This window comes from Egretta garzetta, unplaced genomic scaffold, assembly GCF_000687185.1.
Source record: "Egretta garzetta isolate BGI_Z169 unplaced genomic scaffold, ASM68718v1 scaffold486, whole genome shotgun sequence".
NCBI classification, from domain to species: Eukaryota; Metazoa; Chordata; class Aves; order Pelecaniformes; family Ardeidae; genus Egretta; species Egretta garzetta.
The window spans coordinates 1,921,956-1,941,233 of record NW_009260126.1 but is presented as its reverse complement, the minus strand read 5'-3'; the positions used below and the strand labels follow the sequence as shown (position 1 = coordinate 1,941,233).

General features: G+C 36.9%; 1 protein-coding gene and 1 non-coding gene across 3 annotated transcripts in view; both read left to right on the top strand.

Moving 5' to 3' along the window:
• The first annotated feature begins 2,741 nt into the window (after positions 1-2,741).
• The window catches only part of EIF3A (eukaryotic translation initiation factor 3 subunit A), a 29,655-nt gene continuing 13,118 nt past the window's right edge, over positions 2,742-19,278 (top strand). Inside the window, exons 1-15 of one of the 2 annotated variants that reach the window (XM_035896879.1) lie at positions 2,742-2,764; positions 3,134-3,324; positions 3,530-3,666; positions 6,266-6,429; positions 7,712-7,911; positions 8,902-9,110; positions 10,094-10,265; positions 11,283-11,387; positions 12,185-12,283; positions 12,968-13,084; positions 14,151-14,336; positions 17,090-17,437; positions 17,940-18,044; positions 18,624-18,737; positions 19,030-19,152. In XM_035896879.1, coding sequence (XP_035752772.1) covers positions 3,187-3,324; positions 3,530-3,666; positions 6,266-6,429; positions 7,712-7,911; positions 8,902-9,110; positions 10,094-10,265; positions 11,283-11,387; positions 12,185-12,283; positions 12,968-13,084; positions 14,151-14,336; positions 17,090-17,437; positions 17,940-18,044; positions 18,624-18,737; positions 19,030-19,152 — 2,217 coding nt within the window. In that variant the 5' untranslated portion in view covers positions 2,742-2,764; positions 3,134-3,186. Of the gene's footprint in view, positions 2,765-3,133; positions 3,325-3,529; positions 3,667-6,265; positions 6,430-7,711; positions 7,912-8,129; positions 8,239-8,901; positions 9,111-10,093; positions 10,266-11,282; positions 11,388-12,184; positions 12,284-12,967; positions 13,085-14,150; positions 14,337-17,089; positions 17,438-17,939; positions 18,045-18,623; positions 18,738-19,029; positions 19,153-19,278 lie in introns of those variants that run through there. The other variant, XM_035896880.1, reaches the window with a different exon arrangement.
• LOC118452544 lies at positions 12,628-12,760 on the top strand. Its single transcript, XR_004842354.1, has one exon. It is a non-coding gene; the product is annotated as a small nucleolar RNA SNORA19 (small nucleolar RNA).

Here is a 19,278-nt window from a genome sequence, read left to right as displayed (position 1 = left end):
AGGGGCTCCCGCTGGCCGGGGACTTGGTGTGAGGTATCCAGCCCGGATCTCGCACCCGGGTGGTTTCAAAACCGGTCTGATTCCGCGCTCTGTTTTTCCATGTGGCCTTCGTATTTAGTAGTCCCAGCCTCCATGTGACTCTGGTGAGAATGCAAATGATTAAACTTATGAAATGTTGCACAGGTTGATGCATAAGTTATTTCTGGAGCAGAAACCAAGGAGGACCATGCTGTAGCTGTCTCTTGCTGACTGCCTCATATAAGCCGGGCTGGTTATATTTATCGTCTGTCTCTTTTCAGGCTAAATATATGGCTTTGATGCTTCTTTTTTTTATAGTATCCTATTTTTAAGCAAGACCATTTAGACCCTTTTAAGCAAGACCCTAGACAGGGCTGATTGCCGGATGACACTTAAAAGACATCCAAACATGACAGATGATGAATGGGTCTTGAAATGACAGCTTAAGGGGCGACATAGTGTGGGGTCTATACACTTTAAATAAAGTACCACACATCCTCAAGATTTCTAATCTATAATAAATTAATTATAAAAATCATTCCCCAAAGATAAAAAGTTGAAAGATAAAATCAGCTTCAGTCAACTTCCAAAGATGAAGTTGTATTTTAGCAGTCTTTTTCCTGGGAAAGATGCACATACCATAGTATATAAACGCCAAACTTCAGAATTCTTGGGTAGAGTAAGTTCTACTTAGTGAGCAAGTCACATTGCTGGAATATTCTTAAACTTTAAATCTGACGTTTTATTGTTACTTTCCTGGTATTAAAGAGCAACTTTAAAGCCTACTAAATTCTAATGAACTGAAGGAGTAGAGTTGAACTGAAGGATTAGAACTGAAGGGAGCGTTCTCTAGTTAGAATGCTAGCAATCCCGAGTCTTGGCAGACTGAACGGAAGACATAACAAGCAATGTCAAGTCTTGCAGATTGCACGGGCTCAATCTCACCATGTCCCAAGTATAATAAAGGGTGAGAAGTTGCACCCAAGGCAGGTTGTATGTTGCAGGAAGCAGTTTAATGTTGAACTGAAGTTTCAAATTGGAACGTTTAGTGCAGTTTCCAGAGTTTCAGTGTTCGTGTTTTATACCTAAGGCTTAAGTGCGTAAGGAGCACTTTATGCTTCAGGTTCTCGGTGACCTCAACATACATAGAAGATGTTTGGAAATAAGAAGAGCTCGAATGATTGTAAATATATACAGATACATAAGAAAGGCTGGTTTTCCTTATAATTGATAAATGTAGGTCATTAGCTATTGTTAATATCTGGCATTGCTTTGCAGTCAAGGATGTAATGCAGCTTTTGGGGATGTTTTTATTGTTGCAAATATTTGGTTTCCTTTCTATAAGAGAGATTGGATAACGCATGACATCTTTGTCACCTTCAGTAATGGCGTACATTTTCTCTGAAAATTTAGCTTAATTTGGGATTTTGGGTTAGCAGTAGATTAGTTGTCAGTGTGTATCAGCTAGTTCACGTACTCTCAGAGCTTCAGTTTCTGTTTTGGATACCTTTTAGTGTTTTAAGTGGTATAACAGGAAAAAAAATGGAAAAAAAATGTAATTCTGACAGCTATTCAGGGGCTAAGGCTTTATGTTTTGTCTGTTACAAATCTTTGTTACCGTAACTTACAGTTTCTACTGCAAGGCATGGTGGTGCTTGCTGCGTTTGACTCTTCAGGTTCACTTTGTGTGTGCTTTTACTACAGTGTCTATTAAAGTAGCCTTAATTATTTGACTTGCTGGTAAGAACTTGCTTAACCAGAATTAATTAAAAGTTTCAAAACAATATAAATTAATTTTGTGCTTTGTCCAGTTGATTATTGACCACTGAGGATTGTGGTTGGAATGGCATGGTGTTGTTGCAAGATTAAACTTGCTTTTCAAGTTTATGTTCATAAATAAAAAAATGTAATTGCCTCAAAAGCAGCACTGAGATAGAATAACAGTGTAAATTATGGGATAGAGGATAGCTTTATTAAAATTCCCTCTGTGAGTAAAAATAAAAGTGCTGAATACTGTCACATTGTAACCTTAATTATCTTTATAGAAAAATCATGCTGTTGTATTTAAAGTAACTTATCTTACACAAGCTCATTATTTACAGAAACTAAACCCAGAATGTGTGCTATTGTGGTCCTTAAATTAAAACGGCCCTGCTACTTTCAAAATAGGTCTTTTAGCCAAAGTACTTCATGGGAAGTACTGACTCCACCCCTCATCCTTTAAGAATACACACATTTCCTTTTAGCTGTGCTCAGCTGCTTTCTATTTTTTAAACCTGTTTGCTTCCCATTCTCAATGTTCTTTTGTCTTGCTTTTCTGCCGTTAAGAGTGCCTTTACTACCTGTGCGCATGCTGGTAGCTGGCCATTGGCAGTGCTGCTTCAGTATTTGCTTGTGGGTGTTTTGCTGTATTTTGTACTGAGCAGAACATGTGGTACATCATAGATGGGAGCTGCTGTGATGCTGTGAGATCCTGTTAGTAACAGCAGCTGCCTGGGGAGTGAATAAATATGACACTGGTTTCAGCAGCAAGGCTGGTTTAAAAAATGTCTGACCCTTCAGTCAGACTGTAGCAGCTTCTAGTGTAACTGTTCTGTAAACTGAATCTCTAGGCCACTCTGAGTTTAAAAAAAAATAAAATCCAAACAGCTTTTCTGAGTTTAAGTTTCTTTCTTTCTCAGCTTGAGGGCAGGACTTCTTGTAAGTCAAATTCACTGGATGGTTTACATCTTGTTGAATGACATTGGTAGGTGCTCTAGTACGAGCCTCATAGTGTGTATTCATTGTCCTGCTTGAGGAAATTAGCTCTAAATCTGGATGTCTATATTTTATTAAGATGTATGAAGCACCCAGTCATGCCTTGATGAATGGAGAGGCATCTCTGCCATCCTGAAATTTTCATGTTAATGGAGAGGTCTGCATTCATTTGCCAGTTACGTTATTGAAAGATTGCCACTGCAGTTGCATCTGCCAACATTTTTCAAAGGGCCAGCTAAATCAAATCATCAATGAACATTGGTTAGAGTTGATTAAATTCTAAAAGTTCACAGTGTTAAGCATAAAAACATACATCTTCTGGGTTGCAAGTCTTTTGCTAATTGGATTTTACTTTCAGAATTCCTTGAGGTTGGCAAAAAGCAGCCTGCCCTTGATGTTCTCTATGATGTTATGAAAAGTAAAAAACACCGAACATGGCAGAAAATCCACGAGCCAATTATGTTGAAGTACCTGGAACTCTGTGTGGATCTCCGCAAGAGTCATCTGGCAAAAGAAGGACTATACCAGTACAAGAATATTTGCCAGCAGGTATGGCTTTTGAATTTTTTTTCTCTTTTTTTATTTGTAGTAAGCATAGTATATGTCAGTTGATATGATCTCATAGTAACTGATTGGTCTTGAGTTAGAATTTAATCTTCCTTTCAGATGTTCTTGATTTTGTAGTGTGTACATCTTAAATATTTGCTGCCTATTGTGGGTGGAAATATCTTCCCATTTTCTGCCTTTGATGTAGGTAAACATCAAATCTTTGGAAGATGTTGTTCGAGCCTATTTAAAATTAGCTGAAGAAAAAACAGAAGCAGCTAAGGAAGAATCACAGCAGATGGTACTGGACATAGAAGATTTAGATAATATTCAAACTCCAGAAAGGTAGGCGGCCTGTCTTAAAAATGTAGCACTTCACAGCAAAGTATCCTTATTTTCATGAAGGATATTGGCAATTCAGAGAACTGAGATATAAAGATGGTGGATTTGAAATGGAATACTAGTGGTGTTGAGAGCTTCTAAAGGTAGGAAAATAAAATAGGAACAGTATTTCGCATTGAGCAAAATCCTAAGTCCGAGTAAAGAAAAGTAAAGAAAGTATGTAGTAAAGAATAGAAAATGGAGATATAGTAGGAGCGGTTCTGGGAGTCAGGACACTGCTTTCTAGGGTCTACTAAGATCTGCATCTGTAATGATTTTGGAGAGTTTATTATTGAGAGCCGCTCATTATCAGTTGATGTACAAATGCTATTAATTATACTAGGCCAATTTAATTCCTGTATGTGGTAACCTCCAGTCTTTCTGACCACATTGTGCAGTACAAACAAAAGGTAATGTTACTTTATAATTGCTCGGGTAACTGGTGAGATATTAGAATAAAGGGCTTAAAAAGTAAATTCAGTGTAATATAATTAATCAGATAGATAATGAGAATGTAGAAGGAATGGAAAAAAGGTTCAGAAAGTATATTGCTTCACTTAGACCTTGCTTAAGCAAGGTGTGCTAGATTAGGATGAAACCACTCTCCAGTTCTGCGAGAAGTCAATATTCTGCTGTCAGAACGGTTTGTGAGAGAACATCCTAATCTGGTTCAGGCAAAGTGAGGTTAGCTCCATTTGCATATTTATGTTCTTCAGATGAATCTCTTGATTTAGGGAATGCTCACGTTAACTCTGATAGTACGTGGTACAATCTGCAGAAGAGGAGTGACAAGGTGGGGGTGAAGAAATGTTTTAAACTATTCCAGCTGAGTTTGGAAGAGGCTGTCTGTCCATATCCTTTAAAAAAAAGAATTGTGGGGAATAAATTAAAACCTCTGTAGGTCAAACCAAATTAGAACTTGCAGAAGATATTAAAAGGAATAACAAAAGGATCTTCAGCCATAAATTGAGAATTCTAGGAAGAGTTATGGTAAATGGTAAAAAAAAAAAGAAGTGGTAAAATGCTGAGGAGGTGGGTTGAGATTAGCCATGCTAGGTGTGGCCTGAAGATTAGGCAAAACTTTGCTACTGATTTTTGTAAGAAGATTGGTTCTGGAGTAAAAGAGATAGGTTTTTAGAGCATGGAAGTTTCCCTGTCTGAGGTGAATGGAAAAGTCAGCTTTCTCTTCATGTTATTGGAAGAAATTATCAAAGTAGAGGACATTTTGTCTTGTCTAGGTGACTCTGGGGAATAGAGTTGTAGTAGTCAACCTCACAGAGACATTGAGTAGAAGGCTGTGGATGTACATGTGAACAGCAAGGCTCTCTGGTAGAAGTTGGGAACTCATTGGTTTCAAAAAACAGACAGACCTGTCTTCAGTAGTTGTTCCAGGATGGTGGTGCCATTCTTGTTATTTCCATTCCTTTTTCAGCTATTGGTCTTTGTTACAGAGGAGTCCTACTAATAGTTAGGGACACTGAAGATTGGCTGACTGCTGTTTTCCTTGTTTTCTTTTATGTAACTGAGGACTCAAAAACGTGTCTTGTCAGTCACACTTCTTCATCTGAACAACCGCAGTTTCTTCAGTGTTTCTTAGGTCCTGTTTTCTGGACTTCTCGTACTTTTAGCTGGATTCACTGCTTGATCTGTTGGAGAAGGCACTGGTGAATGTCATCTTTAGTTATGTAGTACTAGCGCTCAAAGAAATAAATTAGATCTGGAAGCACTCTAGTAGAAGAGAGTTACAAGAGTTGAGAGTTTATATTAGAAGCATAGTTCAAAAAGGTTTTAAAAATGAAGGCTTAGGGAAGATGATTCTAAGTTTGTCATGCTGGTGGGGCTGTTTAACAGAAAGGGATCACGTGGGCCATAGCACTGAATTTGTCTCAGTGACTCGGGAATCCTTTCCAATCTTGTATTTGTGAATGAGGGAATGCAGTTATGGCCCCCTAAATGAAAGATTATCGTATCTTACATCTCTGACATCTTTAACCATGTTTTTCATGTCAGAATTGTTAAAGGATTTGATACTTCATTATAAGTATTCTAGTTTTCAGTGTCTGCAGACGGTAAGGCTTCTGTGTCATCTGTCAACAAGAAGTGAGCTCTCTGTGGCAGCGTTGCTGGTGACTAAAAAGGAAGTTTCAGCAAGCAGGAAAGTATCTGAGTAGACAGTGATATTTGAATCCTAACGGAGGTACAGAGCGCAGCTCCTTGGTAGAAGAGGGAAGGTGAAAATCCTGGAATTAGTTTTCTTTGGCTTCCTCATGTGAAGGATACAAAAGCTCCTGATGTCTTTGGCCTCTAGAGCTTGTACATGTCAGTCAGATATGCAGGGGACAAAGTTTGAAACTTAACAGCAAGAAAAGTTATCTACAGCCTTTAAAGGAAAAGGGAGAAGTCTGAGGGACCAGTTTGAAAATCAGGAATAGGCTGTTCAGCAGCAATTAGCTGTTCAGATTCATCCAGTCTCATCTTAGATCTTGATAAGAAAAATTGGTGAGAATTGTGGGGAATAAAACATTTTTTCCCCCCCCCCCTTACCCCCCTGCCCTGACTGTAGTGTTCTGTTGAGTGCTGTAAGTGGAGAAGACACTCAGGATCGTACTGACCGACTGCTTCTGACACCCTGGGTTAAATTTCTATGGGAATCGTACAGGCAATGTTTGGATCTTCTCCGAAATAATTCTCGAGTGGAACGCCTGTACCATGATATTGCACAGCAAGGTAAGTAAAAAAAAAAAAAGGAAGTATAATGAGATTTAGGACCTGTATATTACAGGCTGTGAAACTAGAAAATTAAAGGTTATTTCTATTTGGATATTGCTTCAGAGTTGGAAAGATGTTAATCTCTTAAGCATATGTGTGTACACACATACTGTTCTTAAAATTACAGAGGTTCCTTAAAATTACTGAGGTTTCTGGCCACTGATCTTTTCTTGTAACAGAACCTGCCAGGAAAATTTTTTTGCCTGGACATACTGAGAACATGAGAGTTACTGGTGCTGTGCCTTTATTTTTTCTAACTTACTGATAAAAATTAGTCATATTTTTGCTTTGTTACCGAGAATGGCAAATGTGTCTTCCATTAATGTATGCTATGTCAGCTGACTTCAAAAACTAGTGTACACAAAAGGGTACTGTAAAATTATGGTGCGCTATCAATTTTGACAGAGACGTAATTGAGCAAAATATTATGTTGAAGGTAATAGGAAAAAGTCTGGTCTGATTCTTTCTGGCATTCTGCAAAAAATGAATTTATAAGACTGAATACTTGCATGTTAATCTTAAGGGTGAGAGATGAGTGAAAAAATGTTTTCCTTTGTGTGTATAACTTAGGGTTCTGTATTTTTGAAAAAAAAGTCCATTAGATTTTTAACCGTAGATTCAAACTGTACAATTACAGTAGGATAGATGAACATCAGATGAGTTCTAGGCACTTCAGTGTATTTAAGTGTTTGTGCTACAGTGTCAAGACTTCCTTTTTTGCCCGTTTCTGGTAGAGATACTTTAGAATTTTCAGAGTGACAGTGGCAAAGCAAAAAGAACTACGGGATCAAAGACAAATTTTCTTCTGTGTCATTTTCAGTCAGTTGAAAGCTTCATTTAACTTTACCATATTTAGATGACTAGAGAATTTTTTCCCACATTTTACAAAGCCAAAACCTCAATTCATGCCATTCACAGAATTTTATTTGCACTTGGTTCAAAATAAGAGCTAGAATCACTGCTTAAATTAGAACATTTTTAAAGAGAGTCAGAGTACTCCTTAATAATAAGCTCCTTAAGCTTACTTATGTAGAAGCATCTTCATTTTTTGATGTCAAGATGGAAGTGCTCTGCATTGTCACTTACTCATTACATGTGACAGTTAGATTGCATCTTCTTTGATATGTCTTCAGACTGTCAGTGAAGATTCTTTAAATGCGCTGATATTTGAATCCCATTTAGAACTACTGTGGAATCGCCATTAGTGAGCATTCTTAATTTATATTATTCATTTTTGCAGCTTTTAAGTTCTGCCTGCAGTACACGCGTAAAGCTGAGTTCCGCAAACTCTGTGATAACCTGCGAATGCATTTGGGGCAGATTCAGCGTCATCATAACCAAAGCACAGCAATCAACCTCAACAATCCTGACAGTCAGTCAATGCACTTGGAGACCAGACTTGTGCAGCTGGACAGTGCTATTAGCATGGAGCTGTGGCAGGTATGCAGCAGGGCTCTGTAGTAGCCACACTGTAGTCTCCAGCCTTTCCAGAATCTGTTCCACGCAGATCATGTTTCATGGTATATACTGCAAGGTAAAGACAGGATAATAGCTGAAGAATAAAGTTTTAATATCTAGAATGTGGTACTATGTGCATAATGAATACTTAGTCTGATGTTCCTGGGATTGCTCTTTTCGCATAGCATTTCAAACCAAGCTGGTAAAGTGGCTGAAGCCGTTTTGAGTTGTGAAAATGAGAAGTTGACGATGACACCTTCACCTCTGCAGTCTTGTGTTCTCATGAACTAGATCACTGGGAAGTTGTTGGTAAACGCTAAAGCCTGCTATTATGCTGGGGTCTCAGCGTGGCTGGTTGAATTATGTTAGTGTCTAGCCAGAGGGCACTATCAAAGCAAATCTTTTAAAGAGGTTCTCTGCTTTTCCCAACCTTTCTAATGTTAATTTCCTTAAAAAGCCGAGGTTGTAATTTTTTGCTTTGTGGATTTGGGGAAAGTTCTCTGTGTTGTTTCATTTTTAGGTAATTACATGTAAGGCATTTCCAAGACTATATATATTTTTAGGGAAACTACACCAATTTTTGATCACAAAAATTACGAAAAATGGTAAAAAAAGTAATTAGTAGAATTGGTATAATAGTAAAATAGTAGAATTGTTGTTATTCTGTATGTGTTTGGGTTTTTTTCCCCTTGGTTTGTATCTTGAAAAACTGAAAGAAACCAGTTTTCAAAAAATACACAAACTATCGTTAACTACCAAATTCTAAGCAGATAGTTAATGGATTTGCAGTATGTGCAAATAATTTCTTTATTAAGAAAGAAGTTTTTCATTTCATGTAGCTGGTGAAACTGAAGATCACAGCTTTCAGTGGTATTAAATATATTACAGTCTTATAACGTTTATTGAATGTGTATTTTTCCCTTTTTTGGGTGTTGAAAAAACTTCCTGAAAGTAGTTATTTGGTTTTTTTAGGAAGCTTTCAAAGCAGTGGAGGATATTCATGGACTATTTGCACTGTCTAAGAAACCACCCAAACCACAACTGATGGCAAATTACTATCACAAAGTTTCAACTGTCTTCTGGAAATCAGGAAATGCTCTTTTTCATGCATCCACACTTCACCGACTTTATCACTTATCGAGAGAAATGCGAAAGAATCTCACACAAGAGGAGATGCAGAGGTGGGGAAAGACATTTAGTGTGATCTTAGATTCCATTTTTAATGCCATAGGTTTAAAAATAAAGTTGTACCCCAAAAGCAGCAGAGGGCATGTATGGCTATAAGAAGCTCTGCTTAAAGTGGCCAGTAGTAATTGCCTCAAAAGAAACCTGTATTTTTCAAAGGTACAGTGTAAATAATGTAAACGTCAGGATCACCTTCTCTGTTACTGACGGGGAAGCTAAGCAAGTTAATAAGTCTCTGTCTTTTGCTTCCTTTTTCTCTTCTGAGTGGTGGTATTTACTTCACAAGATTCCATTATAACTAGTATAAACTTTTCCTTAATATGTAAGTCTGTATAGCCAAATGGCCTTTAATTTTTTGGTAACAAGTATGATGCTGGCAAGGCTTTTGAGGCATGCAGAATCATTGACTGCATTAACCTCTGAAGTCCATGTACAGGCCTTTATAGAATCAGAATCTGGTAGGGATAAATACTCTGTGGGAATTCCTATAGTTCTTTTTGTCTGAGTACTAAGGTCAGAATTTAACGTCATTTGTATTGTTACCTCAAAAGGTACATCTGGCTTGCACAGTAAATTTAAAACAATCAGTGCAATCAAAATGACCAGTATGGATTTGCAGCTAAAATAAAATTTTAAAGGTGCTGCTTTCTGCTGCTTTCATTAGCTTATAGTATTTTGATATTTACAGAGGTGGCTTAAATTTATCATTTCTGTGTGTGTGTGTGTATATATATATGTATATACACACGTATGTAAATAAGGAAAAGATGGTACCAAAATCTTTCCCCTGGTTACTGAAGAACCCTGCATTCTGTACTCTTATTGCGCAGTTGGCATATTTTCTATTATTACTGGTATTTTTACACAGTTTTGCATCATAAACGCTGCTTGTTCTTACTCTTGAATTGGCACATATATGAAAAGGAATTAATTAGCGTCCTCTTGCAGTTCATCTTTTGCGGTTATACTTTGTCAACAGGATGTCTACTCGAGTCCTTTTGGCCACTCTGTCAATTCCTATAACTCCTGAGAGAACCGATATTGCTCGCCTTCTGGATATGGATGGCATCATTGTTGAGAAGCAGCGACGTCTGGCAACCCTGTTGGGTCTCCAGGCGCCCCCTACACGTGGCAGCCTCATTAATGATATGGTAGGAAGTAGGGCTCAGATGAGCAGCTTTTAAACACCAAGTCCTCTTTTTAGACTGTTTTCCTTCTAGAGCACTGTGCTTAGTTATGGGACAACAGTTTAAAAAGTTAAAACATCTGTGGTTAATTGTATGACATGGTATAGTGTTAAAATTGCAGATTCGCAAGGACTGTTTGGAAATGGCAGCAATATTGGCCTGAATGCTTCTGTGCAGTAAAAAGTCAGGTTCAATATTGTCCTTTATGTCACCCAAGCAACAAATGTTGTTTTGAAACTCTGAGGGGTCTGAAAAAGGTTGTGAGGTAGAACTTTGGGGATTTTTCCCTACTCTAAGGTGTGTAATTAACTAAACCAAGTGCATATTTTCCTGTTTTAAATGTATTTTGGATAAGTGCAGGTCAGATATCAAATAGTGGACCGTAACGACCTAAGTGGTTATGAAAACTTCCTTGTATTTTATTTGAAGGGGGGCTAGATTTATCTGCCTTCAGACCTTCTCAGATATTCATAAACAAATTAGGCATTCAATCATAGTTAGGTATTTTGAGAGGATGTTTGAATTTCTTGCAGTCACTTGCATGCATGCCTAAAATTTACATTCAAGGTTCGTTTTGCAATTTGCATTAATTCTTCTCTGGTAGCTCTCCAGTTTGCCTTAAAACCACAGTTCAAAGCTTCAGAAGCTTACTCATGAACTGCGATGTGCGGTTTTAGTTTGGATGCAGGCCTACATCTGTGTAGTAGGGCTTGTCTTAGAAATATCTAATAAGTTGAGGGTGGTACTCTAGTCTAAACATCTTGTTTGTGTTTTATGTCTACTTTTCCTTTTTTAAATTCAGTTAAGTGGTGTAGCGTAGAGTTATTTTCACTGTAATTAAGAATGCTGTAATAAAAAAGAGTCTCCTATATTAAAAGGTACATGTGCCTACTGAACTTGAATATAAAATTCTTAAAGCATAGCTATTTGTTAATATTGTATTTATTTTGAGATCTTTGGATTTTTTTGTTGACTGTGTAGGTAAGGTTCAACGTAGTGCAATATGTTGTTCCTGAAGTGAAAGAACTTTACAATTGGCTTGAAGTAGACTTTCACCCGCTCAAGTTATGTAGCCGTGTCAGCAAGGTAAGTTTTGAGCTCTGTATATATAGTGATTGCTCTTGTCTAATAATCTGTTATTTGAATATTGTTTTGTGGTAAACACCAACTAGCTTTATCTATTTCCAGAATTTTCAGTGGTGGGCTTTATTTGGTCACATTCCAATACAGTGACCTGTACGTAATATCTGATACACATAGTACACCAGATTATAGAAATAGAATGAAAATTCATTCAGGTCTCTAGGGTGCTGTTCAGAGTGCCCCTATAAAGGTGCAGAGTTTTGGGAACGTCTCAGAAGGTCTTGTTGGTGGAGGTGATACTACGTTTAATTTTGTTAAAGATGCAGAAATGAAAAAACTGCATGTGCGCATACGTGCATATGCAAGCAAGTGGGTTGTGTGGGAAGTGGAAAAATAGACCAATGACTTTTTACTATTAAAATGGTAGGGTATTGGGAGGTAAAACAGTGTGAGAGCTGTTGATTAGGTTAATGTGAATTCTGCAGTTGATGAAGCACATCATGTTCTTTTTCTTTGATAGTGGGAACAAAGATATTTGAGGTGCTAAAAAGAACTTGAAGGTAAATTAGCAGTGTGGTAAATGTTGCCAGTACTGTCAGTCGCCTTCATACAAAAAATGTTAGCTATCTGTTATAAATAAAAGTGTTCTGATCAAAAGATACGCTTCAGTAAAACAATGTAATATCTGGACAGAAGTGCTGTTCCATGAACTAGAACTACTTAAGAACCATACTTTGTACTTTAATGTTGAAGTTTTTAAGGATTGATGCAGATGGAGTAACTTTTCAAAATTTTGATAGGTTCTGAACTGGGTGAAAGATCAAGCTGAAAAGGAACCTGAGCTGCAGCTGTATGTTCCTCACTTGCAAAACAATACCATTCTTCGCCTTTTGCAGCAGGTATGAGTAAAGAAAATGTATACATAAGTTAGAAAATGCTTTGGAAGAACATTAAGTTGGAAACTTCCATTCTGAAGTAATTTTTTTCCATCAAATAGAAGAACATTATGATTTTGAAATACTTTTTTTCCAGTACATAAGCTATATCTTCAGGTTTGGACATAATTTAGGTACAGCCATAGTATAGCTATACTTAATAGTGGTTTCATACAGTGGGCATAATCTCTTGCCTAGATTTTCTTCATTACAGATCTATGATGTCTTAAGGTAATTCATAATTTCTTAAAACTTTTTTTGGGGATATTTTGATTTGGAGTTTTTTTTGTGTCTAGATGTTTTATAAAATGCACATTTCATTGACCTGCTTTCATTACAAGTGATGAGCAGTGTTATTTCTGATGTGCTAAAGAAATAGTTGAAGGCTAATTAGCAGCATAGCTCTATGTAGTTACTGCTGCCAGTCTCCTTCATACAAAGAAGCCATTAAGGAACGGCACTGAATCTTAAGTTGAGTTTGAATACAGTACAGAAATAAAATCCTGAAAGAGTATTTGTAATTGTATTAATATCTATACATTAATTTATTGACGATTTAGTAAGTTGGCTTTAGAGCCTGTACAACAACTTTTATTTCTGATCTCTCTCTAATGGGGAAAAATACCTAATGTTTCTGTTCACATACAGGTGGCCCAGATTTATCAAAGCATTGAATTTTCTCGCCTGGCTACTCTGGTTCCTTTTGTTGATGCTTTCCAGCTGGAACGTAGTATCGTTGATGCAGCCAGACATTGTGACTTACAAGTAAGTGCTGTAAAAAGACTTCTGTGAAATGATGTATGAATGTGTATTACATTGGATGAATACTTACCTGGTTGACATTGAACCCGGGGAAGACAATGGATTCTGATAGGTGGAGATAAACTAGAGTAAACAATGCACGTGACAATATATTAAGAACTGATGGTTATTTGCATTCTGGTGTATATTTTTGATTTGGGTCAACTATTAATGTAAGTCCAGTAGAAATAAGACTTGAAATGAAATTTGCTGAAACTTGCCCTGTGAGCCCGTCATTTAGTCCAGGATATCCTGAAGCAAGTACAATAAACAGGGATGCAAATTTCTGACTATGCTGAACTTGTGCAAGACTGAAGAGCTGGCAGTCACTGTTGTTGGGTTTTGTCTAATCAAGTGATTGAAGTAAAACACCAGTGTCTGAGATGTGCACCAATGTCTTGAGATGTTTCAGCTGCTGCTGAAGGTTGCACTGTCAGTAAAGTTGTCTGTATTGACTGAACGACAGCCTGTAATGAAGTGTTTAAGCTGGTGATGAGATATGAATAGTTTTTCGTTAAGATTGCTTTGCTTAGTAATTATCCATTTAGGTTTTTAGTTGAGATTGCTTAGTAATTATCCATTTAGGTTTTTAGATAATGCTGAGTTAATGCATTTAGGTTAACACACAACTTCAGCTTGTATTTTAGATGTGATGAAATTGTCTGCATTAAAGTCAGGATTCTTGTTTCTCGTATTGCTAATGTGGAGGAAGAGGCAAGAATGATTTGTCTTGCAGTGCTCATTTCCTAGAATGATTGAAAGTTCAGCCTCTTCCAGTGATGATTTTTTTTTTTTAATAAACTATGGAAATGAAACAAAATTTTAATTAGAGTGCCATTTTTCTTCTACTAATTTGGCACTTCTCTTAGTCTGGTATAGCTAAAACTTTTTTTTAATGTATTTTCTGCTTAGAGCTTTTGTTCACTCATATTTGTCATAGGCAGAGCAACACAGAAATTATTTAAAAGCAATAAATAATACAAGCTTTTTTTTTTTTTTTTTTTTTTTTTTTTTTCCCCCTCCCCAAAAGGTTCGCCTTGATCATACTACCCGGACACTGAGTTTTGGCTCAGATTTGAATTACAGTACTAGAGAAGATGCTCCACTAGGCCCTCAACTACAAAGCATGCCTTCTGAGCAAATTAGAAATCAGCTGACTGCTATGTCCTCAGCTCTGGCTAAGGCTCTTGCAGTCATTAAGCCTCCTCACTTGCTGGTAAGTCATTTTAAGCCTTCTGAAAATGTTGATAAGAAAAACCAACATTGTGTGATGTTTATCTATTGCCCTTATGCAGCCTTTTGTTGGTTTTTTGCTTGCCTGATCAACTGCTCACTACAGTAAACTATTTTCAGTGCAATGGTAATCAATATTGTTACTGCTGTCCCCTCCCTTCAGAACAAATAACTGATAATATATACAAATGTGGTGTAGCATTAATATATTTATTAATGACAAAGTATGCTCTACATCTGTTACATACTCACCTGTTCTAATGTAATTTTTCTGGTTTAGCAAGACAAGCTTGTTTTGAAGTTATGAGATCATACTTGAATATTATACCAATGAGTTATTTGGTTTCCCTTTCTTTGACATAGGAAAGGCACTGAGCTATCTAATGATTCATTTCACATGACATTGCAAGGATTTGAGTAGGTAGTGATTGGTGCTTTTCTACATTTGCTTCTTTTCAGAAGTGTGTTGCTCTGTTTTTCAGAGCATTGTGGTAATGATCTCTGATCTAATTTGACAGTAATGGTGGGGGCTGCATTTTATACTTGTGGATTAAGTAGAAACATAAGCTAATAACACTTTATGCCAAAGCTTATATTTTAATGAATGTGTTTTCTCAGATTAGATGTACCTTTTAGTTTCATTTTTTTTCGGTCTGGTGGTAGTCAGCTATTTGTGCTTGTGAAGAAGAATAAGTAATTCTTAAATGCATTCAACTAGTTAGTGTTCGGTTGTAACTAAAATCATGTCAAGATGTACACAAAAGGCCTGAGTTTATATTGCCAGTCTTGCATATATCAGGTTTAGGATATACCTGGTAATAATTTCCCCATAGATGTATCTACAGAGCTAGGATTTGTTTAAAATTTTGCATGCATTTTTGAAGATCCAAGAGCCTGCTTGCTTTATTCTTGGAGAAACTGCTGTTGTGAAGAACCTGGAATGTAACTTCATAGTGGTATCTAAAAACATGAACAAAAGATCCTACAACTCAAGAACTGACCTGTCCTTGTCACTCCCTGTCCTCACTGGGGCTGTTGGCTTCAAGGTTGGACTCACTGATGAGCTCACATTTCAGGTTCTCCAGAGCCCTTTGGAGCAAGGTGTAAATCATTCTTGGATTTCCAACATGCTTTGGTTGTGGCAAGCTAAACCTTCACTTCTCTTAAAAGCGCAGTGGTATTTTTTATTTTGCTTTATGTTGCTTATGAAAGATTTCATAGCAAACATACAAAATAATTTTTCCATATGGAAAAAAGGCTGATGGCAAGATGTCCATGTTAGATTCTTTATCTGGGTTGAAATACTAAGTAATATTCTTAAAATATAAACACACAAAGTAGGACTGTATCATGACACCTAATGCTAGCTTACTTATGTTAGCTTGGACATATATTAGCTGGCTTATAGCATTTAAGATAAAAATATTTCCATGTAGGTTTTCACCTAAACAGATTTTATTAGTGACTGGTATTAGATGGATTTTCGCTTTGAAAGAAAAAACATGCTTTATCTGTACATTCCTAGATAGAAATTACAAACAGTCTTATCTGTGATGTGTTAGTACAATTGGCTGAAATAAGACATAAATGCTAGTAATTATGCTTGTAAAATTGGAGTACAGTATCAAGGTTAATACCAATCTGTGTGGTTAGGGAAGCTACAGAACAAGTTGATATCCTTTTGTCCTTCACTATTCAGATCAAAACTTTTCACTTTTTCCAGGTGCTTAAAAACTTTCAAAATGCTGTCATTTGTTGTAATTCACAAAATCGTTAAATTCATCTAAAGCTTTTTGTTTCTGTGTTTCTGGCACCTCCATTTAAATGCTTGCAGATATGCAACAAAAGTATGGATGTTTTAATGTTTTTGTTGAATGCCCTTTAAGTGTCAGGTTACTAAAAATACCTCTGAGCTAGCTCACATTTCAAGAGCAGCATGACTGAGGGAGTAGTGAGCTGGTCAGGCTGCAGTGTTTTGCTGCTTGCTGGACTGATTAAAATGGGCAGCTCCCTGAGCTGGCCCAATTACACCTCTGCATGTGTACAGCATGAATCTCTACAAATAACAGTATAGGTACTCTGGAGGAGAATGGTGGGGGGGTGAGAAGGCTGCTTAAAGAATAGTCTTATATGCTAGTGTCTAGAAGTCTAGTGCTTTTTATAATTTAGTGAAAATGGTTTTATATACAGTGTTTATACCTAAATTGTTGACTCGTGAGTTTTTTATCATTTCACAGATAGTGCTTTGTGTTCGTTAGGGTATTTTTCTCTTAAGTTAGTGTGTTTGGAAAAACCCCAAACCGTAAAAACAAGGGAGCTTTGGTGAAGTACAGTACATGTGGTGGTATACTTGCTAACATATGCAGAGACAAACAATTGCCCCCCCCCCCCCACGCCCCTCCTTTCAGTTAGAGTCTTAAATGTCACTAACATATGGGTGTACAATATTTTTGGACAGGAAGAAGTGTGAAAATACCATACCTAAGATGTGTTGCAGAATATTGTCCGATACAGACTACTTTCTCCATTTGCATGTGGTTCTAGTCAGTTGATACTACCTTATTATGCCACTTGGATGAGTGATTAGATTTGCCATTACAGTTGTATTTCTGTGCAGTTGGCAAGCTTGGAGAATAAAACTAACCTTGAGTTTTCTTTGAGAAGCATTTGCTATGCTTTCTGCCTTTTTAAAGAGATGCTACTTAGATCATTGTCTTATCCTTAATTTAAATTCAGCAAGAGAAGGAAGAACAACATCAGCTGGCAGTCACTGCCTTCCTAAAAAATTCAAGAAAGGAGCATCAGCGTATTCTTGCACGTCGTCAAACTATAGAGGAAAGAAAAGAGCGCCTTGAAAGTTTAAACATTCAGCGTGAAAAAGAAGAACTGGAACAACGTGAAGCAGAATTACAAAAAGTCCGGAAAGCTGAAGAAGAGAGGCTGCGCCAGGAGGCAAAGGAAAGAGAGAAGGAGCGTATCCTGCAAGAGCATGAACAAATCAAAAAGAAGACTGTTCGTGAGCGCTTGGAGCAGATTAAGAAGACTGAACTGGGAGCCAAAGCTTTTAAAGATATTGATATTGAGGTAGAAAATTTATTATTGAAGTTTTGAGTTATTTTTTTCTGCTTTTGGTGTTACTTTGCTAGGCTGCCTGAATTTCACGTTCTTACTAGTTGTATACTGTCTTACAAACAGTCTCTCCTAAAAATGAGACAGACAGTAAGTAAACTTTACTACTGAGTTTGGATAGGACCTTTTTTTACCTGGAAGAATTAAGTCCAGCTGTTTTTTTTTCCCCATTGTTAAACAATATCTGAAATACAGAATAAACCTCCAGATCCCGTTTTGTAGTACCTGCACTGTGTCTCAATTAGAAACAAGATACAAATCCTTTAGAGAGCTTGAAAAATAAAATACGAGTTACCCAGAAGAGAGGAAAAGAAACTGAGGACTTTTCTGAAGCGAATTGCTTTAAAAGTTAAGGGGAAAACTGCAGAGAAGCTTAAATAAATAAACAAACAAACCACATTTATAACAGAAAAAAATGTTTGCTTTATTTTCTACTGATAACTTTACTTGGTTATAGGATCTTGAAGAATTGGATCCTGACTTCATTATGGCTAAACAAGTTGAACAGCTTGAAAAAGAAAAGAAAGAACTCCAGGAACGTCTGAAGAATCAGGAAAAAAAGGTACAAAGTAGAAAGGCCACAAAACCACGGGTAGACAACACTTTAGTTAGTGAATGTGAACTACTGTATTGATACATTTATAGACACATGCACATACAATATTGGTGTTGAAAATGTTGTATGAAACTAAAAAAAGGTAAACGTGTTAAAAGACAACTGAGTTTCTAGTATCAGTGCACAAATCTGTTCTAATTAGTGGATTTGATTTGAGAAAGGACCCTTAAGCTGTATGTGAACTGAGTCTTAGTTGCGTAGACTTGTAATTGGAAAACATTCAGGGAAGATTAAATGTTCACAGAAGACGAGGCCAAGTGATGCTCAAGAGTATTGTATATATGCCTGCATCTATTCTGGTATCCTTGCCTAGGAGTGCGTTTAGTTGCAGTGGTAGAGGCAGGTTCTTGGTTAGGTGGACCTTTGATGTGGTCCAACATGGTTGCTCTTGCATAACGATATATGTAACAATATTGTGCAAAAGCCTTCAGATGTCAGGGTTTTCTTTGGGGGATGCTGAAGACTGGGTCTTCCAGACTGGGTCTTTGCATTGTGACATGCTAAAGGTATGTTATCTTCATTTAGATTGACTATTTTGAAAGAGCGAAGCGCTTAGAAGAAATTCCTTTAATAAAGACTGCCTATGAAGAGCAAAGAGTGCATGATATGGAGCTGTGGGAGCAACAGGAAGAAGAAAGGGTAAGAATTTTTTGTTCAGGTGATAAAATCCATTATCAATGAGTGGAAAACAGTGGGATTGCAATGTCTTTTTTTTTTTTTCCCAGCTTAATTCAAGGGAGAAAGAGAAGTAGTTGGTATGAAGAATAAAGTGTTTACTTTGCAATTCCATTGTGCTAGTGGAGAGCAGTTTCTTCTGGCTTCGATCTGAAAGAGGAAAAGATAATTTCTGTTCCTAGTGGCTGAGGTTGATTGAATACAAATATATAGTAAGATTTTACTTTGTAATACTTTTTATATTATCTCTTTTTAGATCACCACTTTGCAGTTGGAGCGTGAGAAAGCCCTTGAGCATAAGAACAGACTCTCAAGGATGTTGGAGGATAGAGATTTATTTGAAGCCAGGCTCAAAGCATCACGCCGAACAGTTTATGAGGTACATGAGATATGGTATTCTAATAAAATATTACCCTAAAGTAAGGAACTAAACTCATGACCCAGTGATTCTTCATGAAAACTAGAAACAAATTAGTATCTAGAATGGCTCAGAATTACGGAATTG